Here is a 22,201-nt window from a genome sequence, read left to right on the forward strand (position 1 = left end):
TACAACCAGCGAAGAGTCCTCCAATCTCATTTGAGTCAAATTTTCCTTGAATCTATATTTGGTCAAATGCAGCCTTGATGTCAAGGGTAGTCATGTTCACTTCACCTCTGGATCGCAGCTCTTTTGTTGACGACTGAGCAATTAAGATTAGGAGCTGTGTGGGTCAAGTGAAACCTAAACTGACTTTCACCTAGCAGGCTATTACCAAGCAAATGCTGCACTATAGAACTGTTGATGGTCCCTTCTACCACTTCACTGATCATTGAGAATAGACTGATGGGGCGATAATTGGCTAGTTTGGATTTGTCCTGCTTTTTGTGTACAGGATACTCCTTGGCATTTTTCCACATTGTTGGAATTTTGTTTCCACAAAGGCAGTGCAGTGGTCAATTCTACCATATAAAAGCTGTGGCTACACCAGCAAGTCAAGAGCTAGGAATCCTGCAACATGTAACTCACCTCCTGTTTGCCTGATATGTGTCCACATTTACAAGGCACAAGTCATGAGTCTGATGGAATACTCTCATTTGTCTGGATGCGTACAACTCCAACAACATTCAAGAAATTTGACACCATCCAGGACAAAGCAGCCTGCTTGATTGGTACTGTATCCATAAATGTTCACTCTCTCCAGCACTGACGTTCAGTAGCAGCAGTGCGTACCATTTACAAGATACAGTGCAGCAACTTAACAAGGTTCCTTCAACAGTACTTTCCAAACTCATGAGCTCTACCACCTAAAAGCTCAGTCACAGCAGGTGCATGTGAACACCACCACTTGCATGTTCCCTTCCAAGCTATTCACAGGCCTGATTTTGAATAATATTGCTGTTCCTTCATCCCTGCTGCATTAAAATCCCGGAACTCCCTTATAAACAGTACTGAGTGCGCCTACACGCCAAGGACTGCAGTGGTTCATGAAGACAGCTCACCACCAATTTCTCCATGGAAATTTGGGACAGGAAGTGATGGTTGGCCAAGCCCAAAAAAATCCCAAATCCCAAGAACAAATTAAAAAAATGTAAATAGACATTTGGTACACAGAAGTTAAGTACCACAGAAAATAACACGCTTTGTCGAAGTCTTTGGTCTGCCACTCATCGGTACCGATTCTAAGGGAAAACCAATATTTATACAGTATGTAGTATAAATGCTGGTTTTCTCCTCATGTTCATGCTTTCCTTGAGTGCAAGACAAAAAGCTTTGAAAAAATTTTTTTTTAGCAATACTAATATTAATAAATACCAAATATTCCTAGTTTTCCAATAAGTGCAGCCTTATTGTCTCATTTCAAGTGAAAAATGACATAGTACCTTTCATTGCGGATGTCCATAATAGTGGTGCAGAAGCTAAAGTCAGCCCAGATTAGGTAAATTACAAAATCAGTCATATCAGTAGTTGAAAGACCCATGAGATGTTAGGAACAGGCAGGCTTAGCATAATCCAGTTGAAATCTCTGCATCCAAGCAGGGAGGTCACCCAGACCAGTTGATTTTGTTCATCATATTCTCAGCTTCCAGTAACTTTGCACTTTGTTTTATGATCCTATCTCCAAAATCTGCTACATATTTGAAAGGCACTTGCAAAGAAAGGCAGACACCAAGATGAACAGTTCACATGTTTAATTACATCATTGCACACTACACATGCTGATAATACATAAATACAAGGAGAAATAATGTATCACTTGCTAAAGTAGTGTGAGGAAACAACTAGGGGTTCACGTACTTTGTTACTAAATGTAGAAAAAGCTATCAATATCCAGGACCACATGGTATCTCCAGGTTGGACTTGCTCCCCAGAACCACAAGGTTGCTCCTTAAATAAAGTGGCTGAAAACACAATATTTGGCAGATTTGATAAATACCAACAGGAGATCATAAATTATTTTCAGAGTAGATTCCTAAGTTAAGAGGCTTGGGAAGCACAAAATAATTAGGAGTCCAATGAGGAGCAAAGTGAAATCTCAGGTTGCTGGCCAATACACAACCAACTGCTTGGAAGAATTTTGTTTCATAGACAAACAAGGCACTAATACAAATATTAACTATATGTGTTCCAAATTTATTGTTATCGTTGTTCTGGGGAGTTACAGACACAAAGTGGACATTATAGAAAAGTATATAAAAGATTTCACAAATTAACACATCCTCACAACCAGTTAGGGGGAAAAAAAGGGCAATGTTATGTATTTGAAGCAGTGAGCTTGAAGGAGAAGCAACTTATGTTTTCAATGGCCCAGATAATCACCACTAAACAATAAAATGACTAATGGTGCATCAGTACTGAAACAAAAACTGCCCCAAAAGTTGAATGAAGATTGTACTCAGTCCTAACAGTGACCTATCTTAGAAACATTGAAGAAACTAGGAGTGTATTATCTGCATTGTTATGAAAGACAAAAATACACCCAATCCAATTTGATGAATACAAATCATATGGGTACATTTGGAGAATAAACAGAATAGGGAAACTATATGAAACCTCCTATGGATCCATAGCCATTTTCTATGTGCTTCTTCAAAGGCACTCTCTGGAAATTATTAAAAAGAATTGGAGCATGCTCAACAACAACCTCTACAACTGGGAATGCTGAGGTGTCACAGCTGTCAGATTCCTGATTTGGCCAACAGCATTTACATCCTGCCTGGTATATTTACCAGGACTGTGAGCTTTAAGGCAACCAATTAGAATGCTACCTCTGGGAATATCGCTGTGCCGGTTTGGCACTTGGGAAATGTGGATTTGGGGCTCCCAATTTACCCCAATATTGGAGTATGACGTGGTAAAGCCTTGACCTATGGTCTCTCCCATAGACTGATTAAATAGTTTCAGTAATATTCCCTTTATTACTTTGCATATAAAAAGTTATTCCAATTTTTGTCTTAATTCTTAGTATTTCCACGTACTTATAAACACAATTAACGAATTCCTAGAATTAGTCCCACTCAGGCTGCTTTGCAGTTTGATATTAGGCTCTGAATATTGAATACAATTTAAAAGATTGCAAAGATGTATTTCTATATCATCTGGGATAGTTATTGTCTCCTTATGTATATTAGAAAAGCAGTTTCAATATATTGACCACAACTGCCTTGCAAACTGGCAAATGAATTAAGCAAACATCTCTACATGCTTCCTGAGGAAAGTATAACAATAAAAATGCAACCTCAACTAGGACAGTTTAAATTCTGTTCAACCAATTGTTGAAAAAAGGGGTTATATTGATAATGGAAGTGAAAATTACACATGAACTTCTCAGTCTTCTTTAGCTCCTGTGTTATTAGCATTTGATGCCTTTACTGGGTTAATGAGTAGATATATTGTCCAGTATACTGAATTATATAGTCTAAGTTGCATTCCTTGTTATATTCCAGATTAATTAATTATAATTAAGGGTGATGACGGAGCAGAAGCTTTTGCTTTAGCAGCCATCAACCAGAGAGAAAAAAAAATTCAGTCAGGGTTCCTTTTCCTAAAGCTTGTCCTGTAACTTATACATAAATGTCAGGAGAGATGGGGATTGGTTTGTGTGTGATATTCTCATGTTGACTATGCGACTACATCTCAGCATTTAGAACCATATACAAATGAACCCATGATGAAAGGTGTCATGGTTCAAATATGGGAGGCCAGTGAATTGCGCCTGAGTTTAAATCACCAAGCCCAGCAGATGAGACAATGGGAGAGAAATGCAGAGAATTTCACAGCACAGACTGTGTTCATTTGGCTCATTAAACTAAATCTTTGAAATATCATTCTAATTAATCCTTTTCCCAATAGCCCTGTGATTAGAACAAGAAAAACATTGAACGTCTTACTGGCCCTACTCAAGAGTGGAAGGCAATGGCAAACTGCCAAGAAAGCAGTTCAAGATGAAGCATTAGCAGACAGCTAGCCAACAGCCTGCCTTTGTGCACAGCACATATGTATGAATAAATAAAAGTACCTCCTTTTATCAATTAGAATTTAAAATTAAGAAGTTCAATTTAAGACATCCCAAAGGCAACTCAGAAGTAGATAATAGAAGTGAGGGCCTAGTTTCAGAACTTTACACTTTAGAACCATTTAATTTAGTGAAGAAACAATTCCTATCTGTTCAATTTAAACATTGCGATGTTACCAACCAAGAGTACTGAAAGTACAGAAGCAACTAAAACACAGCAGCTGTGCATGTACGGTTGTAAGTTCAAAGATTTATTGTCTAGAATTGAAGGTCAGTGTTGAGGTTGTAGCCACAGAAACTGACTAGCAAACCTGGTATTCAGACTCACTTATAACAAGATTGCAGGAAACCTGAACGGATAATAGCAGTAAATCCATAATCTCTCAATTTATAACAATATGTTTGAAGTGCATTGGAGTATTGATAAGCAGTTTGGCTATCCTTGAGATCTGCCAGCTTGCAATGGAAGATAATCACTAACAGAACAAAAATACTAACCATCAAACATACACATCTCAAAGATAATGCAAAACAGAGGGATAATTTTCATCCTCTTCGTAGAATATGACAGCAAAAAGATGTGCAGCTGGATTTTTGCTCCCAAAGTGGTTGATGTGATCACTAATTTCCCAGCTCATTACATCCACTTCTGAAAAAAGTACCGTCAGACTTGATTTTCGTCTGAAGGTGGGAGCAGGAACAGTGAGGCCCAGTGCCTCTAGACACAGATTGGAGGTGACCATAGGGGCTGAGAGTGCCAGAAGTGGCCTGTTTAAAAGACCTACAGCAGTTCTCCAGAACTTCCTTACAGTTGTTTAATCAAATATTCAGTCCTCTAAGTCTCAACACTTACACTCCATCATCTCCAATACACCTCCCATGCCCCAGACATACCACTCATTCAGCCCAATGGCCCCCGATAGCCCTATGCCAATCTAATGCTAACCAAAGCCATTCATCATCCCAATAAATCCTTATAATGTTCTATACCATTTTAATGCCAACTCAGCCGCATCCTTTCATCTTGCATTCTCTATGCCAACTCACCCATGCGCAGACCTCAAGGGCAATGTTGAAATGGAATAAATTAAAGGTCTAAATAGCTATTACAGACTTTACTATTGTTTAAAAAGAAAGCATTCCTATTCATGAAAGCACATTCAAAATTTAAAAGCTCCTTAAGTACTTAATCCCATATAAGGAGTTGTATGCATAATCTAAATCAAAGACAGTTATTCTTTAGCAACCTCTCTGATCTATCATTCAAGCTGTGAACTTAAAAAGGCCCCTGCTGGGATAACTGCAAGTTGTGGAAAGCTGCTGACCATTAATAAAAGAACAATAGCACTTGGGGTACTGTCAACAAAAAAACTGTTGTTACCATTAGGACACATTTTTTAAACTCTCATTGAGATGGAGAGACAGTTCTTCAGAAAAGAAAGGGTTAGAGATTTAAATAAATTCATGGTTTGGCAGTTCATGAACATTTATGTATCCTATAAAAATTTGTGATGATCATAGAGCAGGCATTTGGCCAATTGAGAGGCCAATCTGCAGTAAGATTAGCAATGGAGTGATATCACGAATCATGAAATGGTGTAGGTGCAGGGAAAGAAGCTCATTGGTGAGTAGTATTCATGAGTACATTTATTCTTTAACATGAAAGTAAGGTTTTCAGTTTGTGCTTAGGTCTTTAGACTTCTTTCATCTCTCATTTTATTAAAATGGCTTGTTAAGTATAAGGTTGATACTGGTGTAAAATAATTACAGAAAAGTATAAGCTGAATCTTTCAGTGTAAAAAAATGCTAGATTAAGTAATTCATAAATAAAATGGGGCAGTGATTGCAGTATGGGTGATGTATTGCTGCAGCAGCATGTAGAAGTTGCTGCACACCAAAAGATCCAGAGTGAACACATCTGTAGTATGTTTGGAGCACAAGAAACTTTGGATCCAAGATGAAGAACTGGACTTTCAGTTGTAGACACTGTGCTACATCAAGGAGGGGGAAAGTTATGTGGACTCTTTGCTCCAGGAGGTAGAGACACATCCTTCAAACTAGGTAATTAAAATTCTGTCTGTGATCAGGGATAGGCAACTGTGACTGCAGGTACGGCCAGTATGGGGGCCCAGGGGAAAGCGTTCAAGGAGCACAGCCCCTGTAAATATCCAACAGTTATGTGGTTTTCCTAGCTGTGTGGATGAGAGTGAGGACTGAGAGAGGATGGCTGAACTGACCACAGTTCCCTGGTTCAAGGAGCCATTCAAATGCGGGGAGGAAATTGGAACATAGTAGTAGTAGGGGAAAGTATAATCTGAGGGACAGATGCTGTCCTCTCCAGTCGTAACCATGAGTCCTGAAGGCTGTGCTGCCTTCCTAGTGCAAGGATTAAGGACATTTCTTCAGGACTGGGGAGGAACCTGGTGTGGAAGGGAAGGAATCCAGTATCATCATTGGTACCAATGACATTGATTGGACCAGAAAGGAGGATCTGCTGAAAGAATTTCAACAGTTAGGAGCTAAATTAAAAACAGGGTCTCCAAGGTAATATTCTCAATTACCTGAGTCATGGGCAAATTAAGTCAAGGATTTAAATGTGTAGTTCAAAGATTGATGTGGAAGGAATGGATTTCAGTTCATGAGGCACCAGCACTGTCATGGAAATCAGCTGCTTCAGTAGGACGGGATTTACTTTAACCATGCTGGAACATAATGTGAGAGGGACAGGCGTTTGGGATAGATGCAGATGATACAGAATCCATATAGGTCAAATAAAAAAGGTTTAGAATCCTTATAGGTGGGGTTAAGAAATAACAAGGGCAATAAGACAATGGTGAGAGTACTCCATTGGCCCCCAACAGCAGCTATACTGTAGTTCAGAGAATAAAGTAGGAGTTAATGAGGGCATACAAAAGTAGTATTGTAGTAATCATGGGTGACTTAAAAACAATGAAAATAGATGCCTGAAAGCAAAGGAAGAAAATAGTCTTTGTGGCAAGCAAGTGTGGTGAAAAAGGATAGCAAGAGCTTTAAATACACAAAAAGGAAGAGAGAGGCCAAAGTGTACAAGGCGCCTTAGAAATCAAAGCTGGGAAAATAATTTTGGAGAACCAGGAAATGGTAGAGGAATTGAATGAATATTTTACATTTGTCTTCACAGTAGAAGACATTAATGGCATTCCAAAAGTACTAAATAATCAAGATGCAGAAGGTGAGGCCGTTAGGGAAGGTGGACAAGGGGAGGAAATAAACACAATAATTATCACTAGGGAAAAAGTACTAGGGAAACTAATGGGGTTAAAGGCTGATAAGTCCCCTCAACCTGGTGGGTTGCATTGTAGGATATTAAAGCATGTAGCCATAGAGATAGTGGATATACTGATAATGTCTTCCAAGAATTCTTAGATTCTGGAAAAGACCCAGAGAATTGAAAAACTACCAATCCTTAGGAGGCTTGATAGGATATGTGTAGAGAGATGGTTTCATTTTGTGAGAGAATCTAGGATCAGAGAGCATAATGTCAGAGTAAGGGGTCACCCATTTAAGACAAAGATGAATAGGAATTTCTTCTCTCAGAGGGCAGTGAATCACTGAAATTCTTTAATGCACAGGGTTGTAGAGACTCAGTTATTTAATATTTTGCACAGATTAGGTAGACAGGTTTTTAATTAGTAAGGGTATCAAGGTTATGGGGAAAAGGTAGGAAAATGAAGTTGAGGACTATCAGATTAGCCATAATCTTATTGAAGGCAGAGCAGACTTGATGGATCGAGTGACCTACTTCTGTTCTTACATCTTATAAAAGACATAAATGTTTTGCAGACGGCAGCCTCAGGAACAGGAACCCCAATCATGGTTCATGGAGGATGCACCTCATTCTGTAGAAGTGATTGTAGACAGGCTTTCACCAAGACAAGCAGCTTGATGAGCGCACAAGGGAAATATACATCTCATTCCTGATATTTCAGAATGGGTCAGTACTTCCAAGTTACGTGTTTGATCTATTTAAACCAGCACTGTCTCAGCTTTGCTAGGATTGAGAAGTAGGAGGAGAAAGAAAGTGTGATGACAGAGGAATTAGAAACAAAAGGTTCAGGGGGCTGCATGACAGAAAAGCAGGCAGTGCTTGAAGGTCTTCAGCACCATAGAGCAATCTACTGAGAAAGTGTGTATGGTGAGTGTTCCAGATGCCTGCAGACAAGTGAAAAGCAGTGCTGCAGGTATGTCTGTATGACTAGAGAAGCCATTATCTATCATCAGCCACCTCCTGCCAACATATTCTGCAGCCACACAAGTTGGGGAGAAAGTACCATGCTAGTGATGCTGAAGATTACAGCAATATTGAACTTACTCACTGCAGGCTTCTTTCAAACCTCAATTAGAGACTTATCTTCCAATTGGTAGTCTACGATGCATTCAGGAGTTCACTGATGCCCCTTTTAGAAAAGCAATACATTTTAGCTAGTTCACCATGAACACAGACAGCCTAGGTGTCTGAGCAATCAGATTTGCAGCCATCACCAGTTCCCTCAGTTACAACGGGTGATCAATTGAATGCATGTGAGGTTCAGAGCTAAGCCAAATTCCTGAACTGGATGGGGTTTCACTCTCTGTGTTCAGCTCATTTATGGGCAATTTCTGCAGGTGTGCACCCATTGCCCAGGGTGCTTTCAAAGCCCTAAGCCTTGCACAACTACCAAAGTAGCACCCTGCCCCCACCCCACCCATGATCTCCAGGACGGTTTTTTAGATAACAAGGGATATTCCCAAAAGACACAGCTGGTGTGAAACCTTCAGGCTGATGGTGAACAATGTTATAATTGCAGCACATACATCCACTGAGGCCACCATTGAACAGGCAATTAGTCTTCTGAAGGTGCGCTTCTGTTGCCTGAACCACCCAGGAGCAGCACTCCAATACTCATTGACAGGGCCTCCAGAATAGTGATTATTTGCTGCATCCTGCATAACTGAGCTCAACGATGGTGTGAGATGAGGAGGCGATGGACCAGTCATCCGTCTCCTCCAATGAGTAAGGTGAGTCTGACAGAAATGCTAAGGGAGCTAAAAAAACTTGATATTGGATGGTTTTGATGCTAAATACCTTTCCACAAACAACTGTGGATACTTGGAAATATTATGAACTATGCCATAGAGGAAATCTTGTTCTCAAAGGAATTCTTGTTATTTAAATTTAAACATTAAGACAGTTTGAGTGCCATTGAATTTGTTCCTTTGGCACCAATAAACCCGTTCAGTTTCCTGGCCAAAGCAACGGTATACAGTTCTGCAGATTTACATGGCTACATTTGTCTTGATTCCTTCATTTGCAAGGTGCTTCTATTTATTACTCAGGTAGAGGGGTTGAACAACTGTGGTTGACAGTTGAAACCCAACCATTTCACTAAATTCCCACTTTACAGAGATTATGTTGGTCACAGTGGCCTTCGCATTGCTGCAAGATAGATGTGTGAGCACCTAAGGCAATCAGATACCCTATAAGGAACACATGAACAGTTAGAAGTGATTGAAATAGGCTGAAGACATTTTATATAAGGTGTTGAATTGTTTCGAGTGTAGTGTAAAGAATGTTAACATCAGTGCTGTTTAATTCTTATTTTTCTACTGCTACGTCTTGGTGCCATTTGGGTAGCTGCAGGAATCCGGCTGACTACCCCCTTAGCTCAGATGGCTTTATTGGCCAAAAACTGTTCAACCTGGACCAGGTAGCTCCTATACAGGTGCAGATGCAATGCCCTCAGAATAACTGGATGCAGGCACCGGGTTTTCCAGCAGAAGGGCGATGATGCATCAGGATATCTCTGGAATACCGAGATGACAATCGCTGATTGTCTGTCTCTTCATCCTCATTCTACCTGTCAGTGTAGAATGGTACCTCCCACACCTCTTGTGGGATAGAGAACTTGGAGGGATGTCAAGGTCCTGTGGGCTCATTTCACTGAACCAGTGAATTAAAGCAGCCATGGCTCATATGAACATATCTGGCATTTACTGATGGTTTTGCTAGACCTAACTTTCCACAGTGGCTGCCACCTGAACTATGGAGGAAGCTATGTGCTTGCATGCTGAAGTTACAGAATCAAATAAGATATGGGCAGATGCCTCTGGCCATTGCTCCTGTCTACGCATGATTTCTGGCATGTCTGCCGGATGTTCTCCTCTTTGTCTCTGGCATCATCACTAGCAGTTCATTAATGGCTAAGTACAGAGACTGCAATGAGCTCAGCTTAGATCTGTTCTCCAGCAGTTCTCTGAGTGACAGAAACATCACTGTTTTCTTCCTCCTGTCGCTGCAAGCGCACGTCAGTGCAGTGCGCACCAGAATGTGACCCGAAGCTGACTCTCAGTACATTACTCACTGAGGTGTCTCTATGTCTGTATGCTGATGGAGGGTGGTAGACCTTGATTGTGCTTACTCTGAGGGTCCCAACTGTTTGTCCTCAGAGGTGTGCTGTGAGGGGCTATTAGAAATGGGCTTGAGGACTGGGCTCTTCTTGTTTCTTTTGGTCCAGACTTGAGAATGGGATTTGAAACTGCAGAGGAAAAAAAATGTTTGTTAGTGTTGTGAGCCACTAGCCTTAACCAAGTATTTAAGGCATGCTGCTTGATATGCAGCTGGGAGTAGTAGAGTGGAGGCCTTCTCACCAGATGGCTGGACATATCAATCTCCTCTTCAGCACAAGCACAATCCATATGCTCTCCTGCCAGCTCAGCAGGCTGCTCTTCAAAGGCTGTAAGATGCCTTTTATCAGATACCCCCCATCACTCCTTTTCTCCCTGATCCCATTGTCTATGCTTATTGTATTCCCATATATTGTATTGTTTATCATATTGTATGTATGTCCATGCTTATTGTGCAGAGGGAGAGAATCATTAACAGACATTAGCACCGGTGCATGAGCACTTTGCCTGGACTGCTTGATATAGATAAAGATGTGAATCCCCTGAAATGTGATAGCTTGTGTGCATTACTTGCAAGCATAGGGGATGTATGTATGTTGTTTCAGTGACCTCAAAGAGATAATATTAATAGAAATTAATAAAGCATTATATGATTCACATGTCTGGTATTCTTGTGAGGTGTCCAACCCAAAGAAACCTTTTGTGGTTGTGACCTTGTCCCATGCAAGCCTTGGTATATAGTAATCAGCTGTGTAAATTCTCATAGTTGTGATGAAAGGTCAGTGAACTGGTGGTGCATGAGCTTCTAAGCTTTATAGGTCCTTTTACTCTTGGGGGTACAAAGCATTGAGTAGTCAGTGGTACTATTCTGACTGGTGTATTAGCAGATCATTCATCCTTTTGCGGCACTGGATCTACTCTCTCTTGATACTCCCTCCACAGCCACCTTAGTCCAGGATGCTTTGGTCACCCGGGATGGCCTCTTGTTGCCATTCCTGAGAAACAGTATATTCCTTCTCTACTAGACAGCTTGCAGGAGAACCTCTAGGGAGCCATGACTTTCTTTTGGCAGAGCTCTCTCTTTTCCTGTAGTCCCTTACCACTCAAGCCTTGAGGTCACAACTGAAAAGCCAATTTTGCGCTGAAACAATTTGAGAATCTCAAAATGTCTTTTGCTTACTTTGCCCCCGCTCTTTAAAACCAACAGAAATAAAACTGAACCAAGGGATAGGAAAGTGAATCCTGACTCTCAACTTCCAAAGCTATTTATCATTCCACAATAAGAACAGTTCTTCCAACTTCATTCTGTCAGCACATTTTCTTTCTTACTTACTGGATAACCAAGCTAAATGTGCAGTACCTAAAATACACAGTTGTATCAATAGCTCAAAACACCATTAATTTGTAAACTGCGATATATTAGGAGCATTGCTTGACATAACAAAGCACAGTGTTAGCAGACTACACTATTATCCACTGGGACAATACCGTTCCAAAATAAGACTACTGAATCATCAGTATTTCATTGCAAAGCTAATTTTAAAAGCATCTTGTTCTAGATTTCCTAGTCCAGATCATAATCAGAATTGCAAAGACAGTGCCTGATCAAGATTCTGTTTTTCCCAGTCCACTAAAGCTGATTCTACTAGGCTTATACATTTTTCATGATATATTAGCTGATATACACCCTGCTATTCCTAGATATATTGTTAGTTTTCCCCTACACAGATGTTCAAAACCCTGCTTCACATCAATTAACCTCCCAATATCAGCATTTACCCTCAATAATTTACATCAATTCTATATTGCACTTTTCCATATTTTGTGTCTTTTTGATGGAAGTTTTAACAAATAAACAGAAAGTAAGTCATTTTGTTTGATACAGTAACATAAAACTGAAATTGATGACTAATGTTGAATTTAGTTATGTTCTATGCTTACGAGTACAATCTACCTATCCTTAGGACTATAGAAACTCACTATTGATTATACAAAATTCCCTTGTTAAACTAACTGTAGTAAAAGCTTGAGACTAGAAGAATCAGGAGTAGGCTGACAAAAAATTCAGGTAAGATAAATAGATAGTTTGGTTTTATTGCTTAATTGCATTGAAGAATTGGTTATAAAATCCATCTTTAACTGTTGTATGCATGTTGAGGTAAATAAATATTAGGCAAGTAGATTCTTCTAAACTCGAAGCTACTTCCAGAAAAGCTGTACAAATCTTTATGCTAAAATTGCATATTTACTTTGAAGGAATGCAGCCAACAATGGAATCATAACTCAGCAAGTCTAATTTGGCAGTAACTGGCTGTTAAGATGTATGCTGTTCAGTTTTAATGGGATCTACTCAGCACATCTCTGTAAACTTTAATTCCTTCCAACTTGTGTTGTACTAAAGGGTATTATATATTGTATAAAATCAAGAATTATTACACGTCTGCATTACACTATTAAAGAAGTGTTTTATTCCTGAACAAACAACATGCCAATGAAAAAGACCACTGACATTCAAAGGATGGGTGTGACACAATAGTTCAATAAATGGGACCCTTCTCAGTCCCCAAATCATTGTGCATCCACTAATGCACTAATTTACATTCCATTAGTACATCTGTAGAGGCAGCAAAGCACTGCTGGTAGTAACAGGCTTTAGCAAACAGCAATGAACAATACAGTGCTGAATAATACTGTCCTGAAGAAGTCACATTGAACATGAAATGTCAACTCTCCACAAATGCTGCCAGGTCTGCTGAGTTTCTGTATCACTTTCTGTTCATATTAGCTAGATAATATGATCAAATTCATGAAGAAGCAGTATATCCTTTCAGCTTAGAAGTTCCTAGCCTACGTGTCATTCAGCTACTGCAAAGTAGTGGCAACTTTCAATTGGTGCCTCTCATTTCTATTCAAAGAAGGTCATGTAGCTACATTTGACAACATATATAAAAATTAATGTACTATAATACCAATGTGTACTTCAGTTATTGAATCCAACATCCAGGGCCATGTCCCTTCATGTTTAATTGTAGATTGCAGTGTTAGTTATCCAGTCATGGGGCCCTGAGCCACATTTTTTTTTCTTGGCAGCAATGGAGTCCATTGCAGAAAGTGCTGCATCTTTCACCACACCACTTCTCTCCATTTTGCCCTTGAACGAGGGTGCAAGTCTATTGTTAGTGTCCTTGTTTAAGTGTCCTGCAACAATACCATATACAAAAAATCTTCCATCTAGAGAATTTATGCAAAAAGAACCTAAGATAAAATATTTTATAAATAAGCATATCATACCAACAAACTGCAGATAAAGCTCTCACCTCTCAGATTTCTGAGGTTCCGTGTTTTATGAAGCAGTGTGAAATATTCATCTTGTGATATGTTCAAAAGAATTATTAGTCCCAGATCCATACTCTGATGCAAAGATTTGATGCAAATAAAGGGCATGGACAGAGCATGCTGGGGTCATTTGCTTTCTGAATATCAGGAGCTCTGCTAAAAATTTCAACCTAATAACACTCCAAGCTAGAAGTAGAAAAACAGAGTTGTGTATTGTTGGGCCACAATAGAAGAGCTACTAACTTTATTAGTGTCATCCTGGAGAGTGTTTGTAGTCTGATGAACTAAAGCAAAATAATGAATGTGCCTAGAACTTACATGAGAAAATCAGAAAAACCTTGTGACAGAACAGTAAAAATGGCATCCTTGAGACACATTTGCCAATGTAATTAGCATTTTAGCACACCTTCAAATATTGGGGTTTCTATCTCATCTGTCACATTGCATGATGTTAGTTCCCTTTCATCTCCCTTCTAACATAACATATAATGACCTAAAAGTCAGCGATAGCTTAAAGCCATTCCATCAAGTCAAAGAAATTTGAACAGATTAATTTACATTTTTGGCACAGTGAAAAGAATGTTAATTCCCAGTTTTTATACTTTGGGCATGCTAAAGGCACCAGTGAAAAAGTCCAGAACAACTCCTGATTATTCAGTAAAAAGTAAATAATAAAACAATAATAATTAATTTAAAATATCCAACTCTGCTCAAAGGTCCGGCTTTTGAGTAACTCCGTTGCATGTAGGAAGTGCAACTCGCCCTTGTCCAGCTCTGATCAGCTCCACTTTGACACTTTAATGTCCAGAACCCACCGTGTGCAGACGGACTACATAATTCTCATCATCTACAGGTGTCTTTCCACATACTTAATCAGCTTTATGTTACAGTCTCACTGGTATACACTAGCTCAGCAATTCAGCACTTGAAATATAGCGGCATTTATTCCATCGCAGGTTTGCAGTATTTGCTTGACAGTTCCATTTGAAAATGCACATTGCATCGATAAATTAAAATATATTTATATGTATAAAAAGAAATTTTAGTACTTTTTTTCTAGATAATTTGAAGGCACCCAGCCCTTTCGAGAGCATCCACCATCTATTATTTGACAGTACCACCAACCATTGGGATTACGTTCCAGCACCTCCACAGAACTGCCCTCTTGGAAGCCCATGGTCTCCTCATCTCCCTGATAGTCAGCGATTGCAACGTACACTTCTCTCCAGTTGTTCTGAATGAATTGGGGTTTCTCCTGGATGCACACTGGCTTTGGTCTCACAGCTGACACGGGAATCCCGTCTTTCTGGGAAATTCTGCCTATGGCATCTGACTCGATTCCTCCACACCTTTCTGAAGGTCTGACCTTTTTCTGGCTGGACATTGCCACGGAGTGTATAGAGTCAGACTCCTCGTTCTTCTTTCGTAACCGGACATTGTTGAAAGATGCATTACGACGGATATTCACTGTAGACTTGATATTCTCATGACACATCATAGATTCATTCCTCCTGAGTGATGCAGCTAGGCTGTTACTTTCTTTGCTCGAGGGGGAAACAAATACAGATTGTGGCCTCACGGTTACCTGTTTCAACCCATTTCTCATTTTTACTGAACCATTCACATTTCCTCCTAGTCTTGCAAACCCTCCAGGGGGTTTTGCAGGAATTGGGGGTGTTGCTCGCTTTAGACCAATGTTAATGTTATTTAATGCCTGAACCTTCTTGTCTACTTTCTCTACATTGTTGAGTTGGTTTTCATTCACTGACCTGTCCCTATTAGGAGTTTCAGACTCTCCAGGGCCCTCTGCTGGCCTGCCACTAACATGCTCCAAGTAGAAGATCGGGGCCCATCCCTCGTCATCTCCAATTCTAATAAACCACCAACCACTGTCTTGTTTTTCTAGAACCTCAACCATTATTCCTGCTGGAAAACTGATTTCATTGTCCTGAACTTTTTCATATTTATCCACTGTCTTATACTGACACAGTGATTCTGTTTCCTGATCACTGGGTTTTACTGTTCCCAGTCCCATCTGGCTGAGTGACACATTTGTAGAAAGATCGACTGTACTTTTAGTGAAAGAATCTTCTGAATTTTCAGATGATGTTAATGAGATAGTTTCTGCATCATCAATCTTTATCCCTTTTGAGTTGTGTTTCAGCTGTCCTGTAGGCCTAAGCTGGCGCCTGATAGTGCTGATCTCCGTATTCTGTGCTTCTGGCTTCACCAGTAAAGGCTTTGGTCTCACAGAAGGCTTTGGCCTGGTTATAGGACTAAGAGCAGCTTTCTGTTCTGTGTGTGCGTTTGTTTCAGATATCTCCTTGTCTTTTTTTGATCCAACTTTCTGTGTGGTGCAGTCACTGATATCGGAGATGGATTTGCAGTAATTATCCCCACTTTTTTCAGGATCCTGGTCTTTCCTAGCATCTGTTTTTTTCTCAGATCTTAACTGAAGGTTTTTTAGAGAGTGTTTTGGTGAAATGTATTTTGGTGAACAGCTGGTCTCTGATGCTGACACTGCAGCATCAATCTGAGTAATAGTTTCACAAACCTGATTACATACTAAACTATTGCTACTCCCTCCTTGGTTGCATTCCTTATCACTGGGAGGATATACAAGCTGGTCATCACGGAACAAGCTTTCTGAAGATTCACCCATTTTGAAGCGGGCTTTTCGCAGTGTGGATAATGGGCATGGTTTGCTTTGCTGCTGGCTGGATTCCGGCTGGTCCTGATCAACTGAATCCTCTTTAGCCTGTTCGTCAGCAATCAAATTCATTCTAGTCTCAGGCTCATGATCAAAGATTGCAGCCGGAATATCATACTCTGGTTCCTCAAACTTGGGCTTTTGTTGCATGCATTCACTGTCATTTCCTGGACCTGTTTCCTCAGAATTTGGCTTGCTTTTGGTGGGTGGTGCCGGTGGAGGGATTTTTGGTCGGATTAGTGTGCTGCTTCTTCTGGACAGATTTGGCTTTTTCCTCTTGTCAATGTATGAAGATGGTGCCCAACCCTCCTGCTGCCCAATCTGTACATACCACCAGCCACCTAAATTTTTCTCAATGACCTAAGGATCAAATATGTAAAAATTACTATATACAGATTTCAAGGGCAATTGACACATAGTGCATAAAGCATGGTGCTAGTGCCACAGAAAATCTACATATTGCACATATTTTGTGCAAATCCTTGCTCACTGACAGATTTTAGTTATTAATCTACTTCAAATTGCAAATATATTACAGAAAGTTGTAAGAGATCGAAATACTGTAAACCAAATACGAAAGTTAAACGTGTCTAGAAAAGAAAAAAATCTTTGCCTTGACTTAACAATTGAAAAGGTGAGGAATATGTCACTTGAGTAGAATTTGTAGACATTAATAATGAAACACACTGGGAAATGGAGGAAAATCTCATTCCTTGGTATTTGATGCTAGACACCTAAAACATTCTATGAATATTTACTGTTAGAAACACATTAAAAGGCTCTACTGTGAAATAAATTGTATTCTGGAAGCAAATTTCTAAAGGAAACCAAATAAAAGCTGCTATCCAAAATCATTCACTTGGGAAAGGTAACCTCGATCTGATTTAAAAGTTTGACAAAATATTTGCTTCCAATTGTTTTTTTGTTATGAAATCCACATTCCATAGGATTAGTAGAGAAGCACGAATGAGCTGTTGTCTACACAAATAGCTTGTCAAATGTTTTGTTAGGTACACTAACTCTGGTGTCAAAGTTCTTTTTTAAGACAGTTCTTAACTAAGAAAGAAATTAAGATTTTAGGTTCCAGGGAAATAGGGTGCGATCTCAGACTGCTAGAGAATAGAAACTGGTTGAAAACAGATGTAAGGTCAGAACTTTAAGATGATGTCAGCCGTGCAGTTTAGTGCAATAGGCTGTAGGAGAACAAAGCCATGAGACAGCTGGAAAAGAAGTCTAAATCAATTTAATCCACTAGCAGAACTAGGAGAACGATCTGGAAAAGTGTTTTCATGGAAAATGTACCTGTAAAATATATACAGAATAAAGCTACTTGAATGAGATGGTGCCTGAAGCATTGAAGAAACAGAGCTGGAATTCAGCTTAAGGAAGCTCAGAGTTTTGAAGGATTTTGTGACTGGAATTGGTGTCATATATTCTAACTGGACTGCTAGTAAATCTGTGAAATCTACCTTTGTTATTTTTGATATTTTAAGAGAAATTTAGAGATTATATTGACCACAATTTGTGTGTTAACTCATGTTTACTTTTTTGTTGCTTTGGATTTCGCTGTTAGAGTAAAAATTATTTATCTTTAGTTGGAGTTGTTAATTAGATTCTGTTAGTTTATTGGTTTCCACAAGGTGATAATATTTTGCATATAACTATCGAGCTTTGCTGTGCCAGATCCTTTTGGAAATCGCTAAAACATGCTGTGTACCTCAGCTTTTTGTCCCCCACGAAAGCTGATCCCATCAGCAATATGTGTTTGGAATTCTGCAATGGTGTAGTACTCCACTTCAACAGCAGGAGGCTCTGGAGGCTTGGGCAGCTGGAATCCCTGGATGGATTGCAATACAAAAAGTGAACACTCTTAAAAGCCTTGAAATGAACCTGATATTTTCACAACAATTGTTATTTGATCTATGTGGAGCAAAAGTAAAGAAAATTTTAAACGTTTGTCGCAGTTTATTCTGCTACTAAAAATTTGTTCTCACTCTTTTCCATCGTTAGCATTTACTGCTTTAGATTGTCATCAAAGCAACAAATATAAAGTCATTCTATATTTTCGCTCCCATTATCAAATAATTATTTTACATGTAGAAAAGCATTCTCAAACTGAATAGGTAGCAACAAACTGCTGATAGATCTCTGTTAAGTTGGCACCTGGAGGTCCTGACTGTTGGGGTCGTACAGAGGCACGACATCCTCTTCGCCCATGCCAATCTGGTCCAAGGTAGCCGCCCATTTGGTTCACTCTTAGCTATCTGGAGGAATGCGCACCACTGTAGAACTGTAAAAATGACATTCTCCACACCACCAGAGTAAAAGCCCTTTTCTCTCCGATATCTCAAAGTCACTCTATCTCTGCTACTGCATCCACCTCCCACCGAGGTTCATATTCTACCACTCTTACTATCGCCTATTATATCATCCAATTCCAAGTCCCAACACCACTAACCCTGCATGCCCTTTGTGCTGATCACTCTCTCACTTGGGCCATCTTTGCAACTGCACCAAAAGACACAGCTATTCAACTTTACTCATGCTTTCCATGAATTGTATACTAGCAAACCAAGAGTTCTTATCTCACGAGCTTCAACCTCTTTCTCTGTAGTGAATGTTTCTCCACCTGTCAATGGTTTCAGAAGAAAGCAAACAATAAAATTATGGGGTGTTGTTCTGGTCTCAGTGACGGATCCCAGGATCTGTGTTGGAAACATAGGACTGGAAGTAGTCATTTAGCCCCTTGAGCATATGTCATCATACACGGAGATCACTGGACCCAACTTTTATATGAATCTTTTCTTCATATCCATTAAACCTTTGGTGAACAGAAGTTATAGAGTCCAGGACTCTATAGACTTGTACACCAAGGTCCGTTTGTTACTCAGTACTTCTATCCTTAGTTTGCCAACTTGCCTTGGATCCCATGGGTTATTTTGGACTAGCCTTCCATTTGGAACTTCTCAAAAGCCTTAATGAAGTCCACGTGAACTACATTAATTGCACTACCTTCATCAATATATTTAGTCATCTTTCCAAAAAACTCAATTAAATTAGTCAGACAGGATCTCCCTCTAACAAATCTGTGCTGATTATACCTGATTAATCACTACCTTTCCAAGTGTTGATGAATCATGTCCCTCAGAATTTTTTCCAAGAATTTCCCTACCATTAATGTCAGACTAACTGGTCTGTAATTACCTGGCCCTTCCCTACTAATAATAAAGGAATAAATGAATAAAGAAATGACATTAACTATCCTCCAGTATTCTGGCACTTCAGCTGTGGCCAGCAAAGTATTAAATATCTCTGCCAGGACACCAGCAATCTCTTTCCTTGCCTCCCATAGCAGCTTGGGATACATTGCCATGAGGGTTATGTACCTTTGTGCCCACTAAAACATATAATATCTCTCTTTGTAATCTTAACATGTTCTAGAGCCTCACTATCCCAAACGAAATCCCTGGCTATAATGCCGTTCGCTTCTGTGAATACAGACAAGAAATTTTCATTTAAGATTTCACACACTTCCTCTGCCTCCATGCACATGTTGTCCCTTTGATCTCTAATCAGTCCCACTCCTTCCTCTTATAAAAAGGCTTAGGATTTTCCTTAATCCTATCTGCTAAAGATATTACGTGGCCCCGCTTTGCCCTCCTAATTTCTTCTTCAACCAATCCTAAACTTTCTATACTTTTGAAGGGCCTCCCTTACTTTTAATGAGCCGTACATGACATACATTTCCTTCTTTTTTTTAAAACCAAGCTCTCAATATCCCCTGACCTCCAGGGCTCCCTGGACTTGCTGCCCTTCCCCTTCAATCTTAGAGGAACACAATGGCCCTGAATTCTCACTATACTACTTTTAAACGACCTGCGCTTTACAAACATAGACCTATCTGCAAGTAGCTGCTCCCAGTCTATGTTTGCCAGATCCTGAAATTACCCTTGTCCAATTTAGGCATTTAACTTCTATGTTATCCATAACCCTTTCTATAATGACCATGAAACTTATAGAGTTATGGTCACTATCCCCAGCTCTAGTAGAACTATCTATGTACTGGCACAAAAAGTCCTCCTGGATGCACTTTAAAAATTCTATTCTAAACCTTTTCACGTTAAGGCAACACCACTTAATGTTAGCAAAGTTAAAATCTCCTACAAGTATAGGGGAGGCAATGGCCTTGTGGTGTAATCACGAGACTATTAATCCAGAGACCCAGGTAATGTTCTGGACGATTTTAAATCCTGCCATGGCAGATGGTGGCTTTTGAATTTAATAAAAATCCGGAGTTAAGGGTTTGATGCCCTTTCGGGAAAGCAACTGTTGTTCTTTTGTCTAGACTACATGTGACTCCAGACACACACCCACCCACCCCCTTCCTCCAACTTCCCAACACTTATGTCTGGAAGTTCTATACTCTGGAATGTGAGCTGCCGGTTCTGCCCTTCCTTCAATCATGTCTCAGTAATCGCAACAATATCATATTCTCATGTGCTGATCAACACTGAGTTCATCTGCTCCTTAGCAGTCAAGTGCCTGGCATTAAAATAGATGCACTTTAGTTTTCCAGACTTTCCATGAGCCATATCATGCCCATGTCTTTCCTTATAGCTCCTAAATTCCAGAGATAACAAACCTTTGCTCATGCACTCTCTTCTTGTGGTGTTGGTTCTTGGTATATAGGATTTGGGTATTGAGACCACAATATCAAACTTGCTAATGACACTTAAGTAAGGGTCTAGTGAATAGCAAACCACGCAGAAAAACATATCAAGAAGTATTGATACCCAGCAGCTTTTTACTCCAAGATTTTCATCCAGTGGACAGTGAAAGGTCAGTGATTATAGTTCCAAATCAGCATGAAGTGTAGCTTGTAGGAAATGTGCAGGTGACGATGTTCTGATAACCGTGCTGTATTTAAGCTTCTGGGTGGTAGAGATTGTGGGCTCGGAAGGTTTAGTGAATGCACTGATGATGTAACAGAAAAACAAAATCCATACATACCAGGCTAGTTTCCCTGCGTGGTGGTGGCTTCTGTCTTAAGTTTGGGGAGCCTATGGGAAAAAAAAATTAATTACCAAATAGTCTGAGGCATTAGTGGGCATTACCAATCAACCCAGCATTATTGTCCTTGAATTGAGTAGCTTGCTGAGGTCATTTCACAGGGATAGTTAAGGGTCAATCAATATGGTTAGTCTACAGTAACACGTAGGCCAGTAAAGATAACAGATTTCCTTCCTTAAAAGGCATTAGTGAATCATATTTTTTTTTAAAAATTGATAATGGTTACATTTGACTTTTAATTTCAGATTTTTAAAAATTGAATTCAAATTTCACCATATAGCTGTGAGTGGATTCGAACCCTTTGTCCCAGAGCGTGAGTCTAGTTCTGAGGATTACTTGATCAGTTACGTTACCATTATGTCACTCGCTAACTTCTTGTCAAGTAATATACTTGTATTTCATCATTAATTGCAACACTGAGTAAAAATTATGCATACTGATGCATGTTCAGAAATATTACTGAGGGCTGCACATTATATCTTATCTGCACTCAATATTAACTGGTTCCACCACAGCCTGAGAAGGAGCTGGAATCTACTGTTCTCACATCAAGAGCATCTGGGAACAAGGAAATAAATTAAGTGTATCTCACTTGAAGTTCCATAAACATGTAGCTTAGAAGTTCTGAGATAACAAGGTGTAGAGCTGGATGAACACAGCAGGTCAAGCAGCATCAGAGCAGCAGGAAGGCTGACGTTTCGGGCCTAGACCCTTCT

General features: G+C 39.7%; 1 protein-coding gene across 3 annotated transcripts in view; it reads right to left on the bottom strand.

The window, feature by feature from the left end:
* Window positions 1-1,607: 1,607 nt before the first annotated feature.
* The window catches only part of sh3pxd2aa (SH3 and PX domains 2Aa), a 282,467-nt gene continuing 261,873 nt past the window's right edge, over window positions 1,608-22,201 (bottom strand). For all 3 annotated transcript variants that reach the window (XM_048608736.1, XM_048608735.1, XM_048608737.1), the window contains 3 exons: window positions 21,426-21,475; window positions 18,133-18,252; window positions 1,608-16,775 (listed from right to left, as the gene is read on the bottom strand). In XM_048608736.1, coding sequence (XP_048464693.1) covers window positions 14,748-16,775; window positions 18,133-18,252; window positions 21,426-21,475 — 2,198 coding nt within the window. In that variant the 3' untranslated portion in view covers window positions 1,608-14,747. The remainder of the gene's footprint in view (window positions 16,776-18,132; window positions 18,253-21,425; window positions 21,476-22,201) is intronic.

This window comes from Rhincodon typus, chromosome 20 (assembly GCF_021869965.1).
Source record: "Rhincodon typus isolate 14 chromosome 20, sRhiTyp1.1, whole genome shotgun sequence".
NCBI lineage: Eukaryota > Metazoa > Chordata > Chondrichthyes > Orectolobiformes > Rhincodontidae > Rhincodon > Rhincodon typus.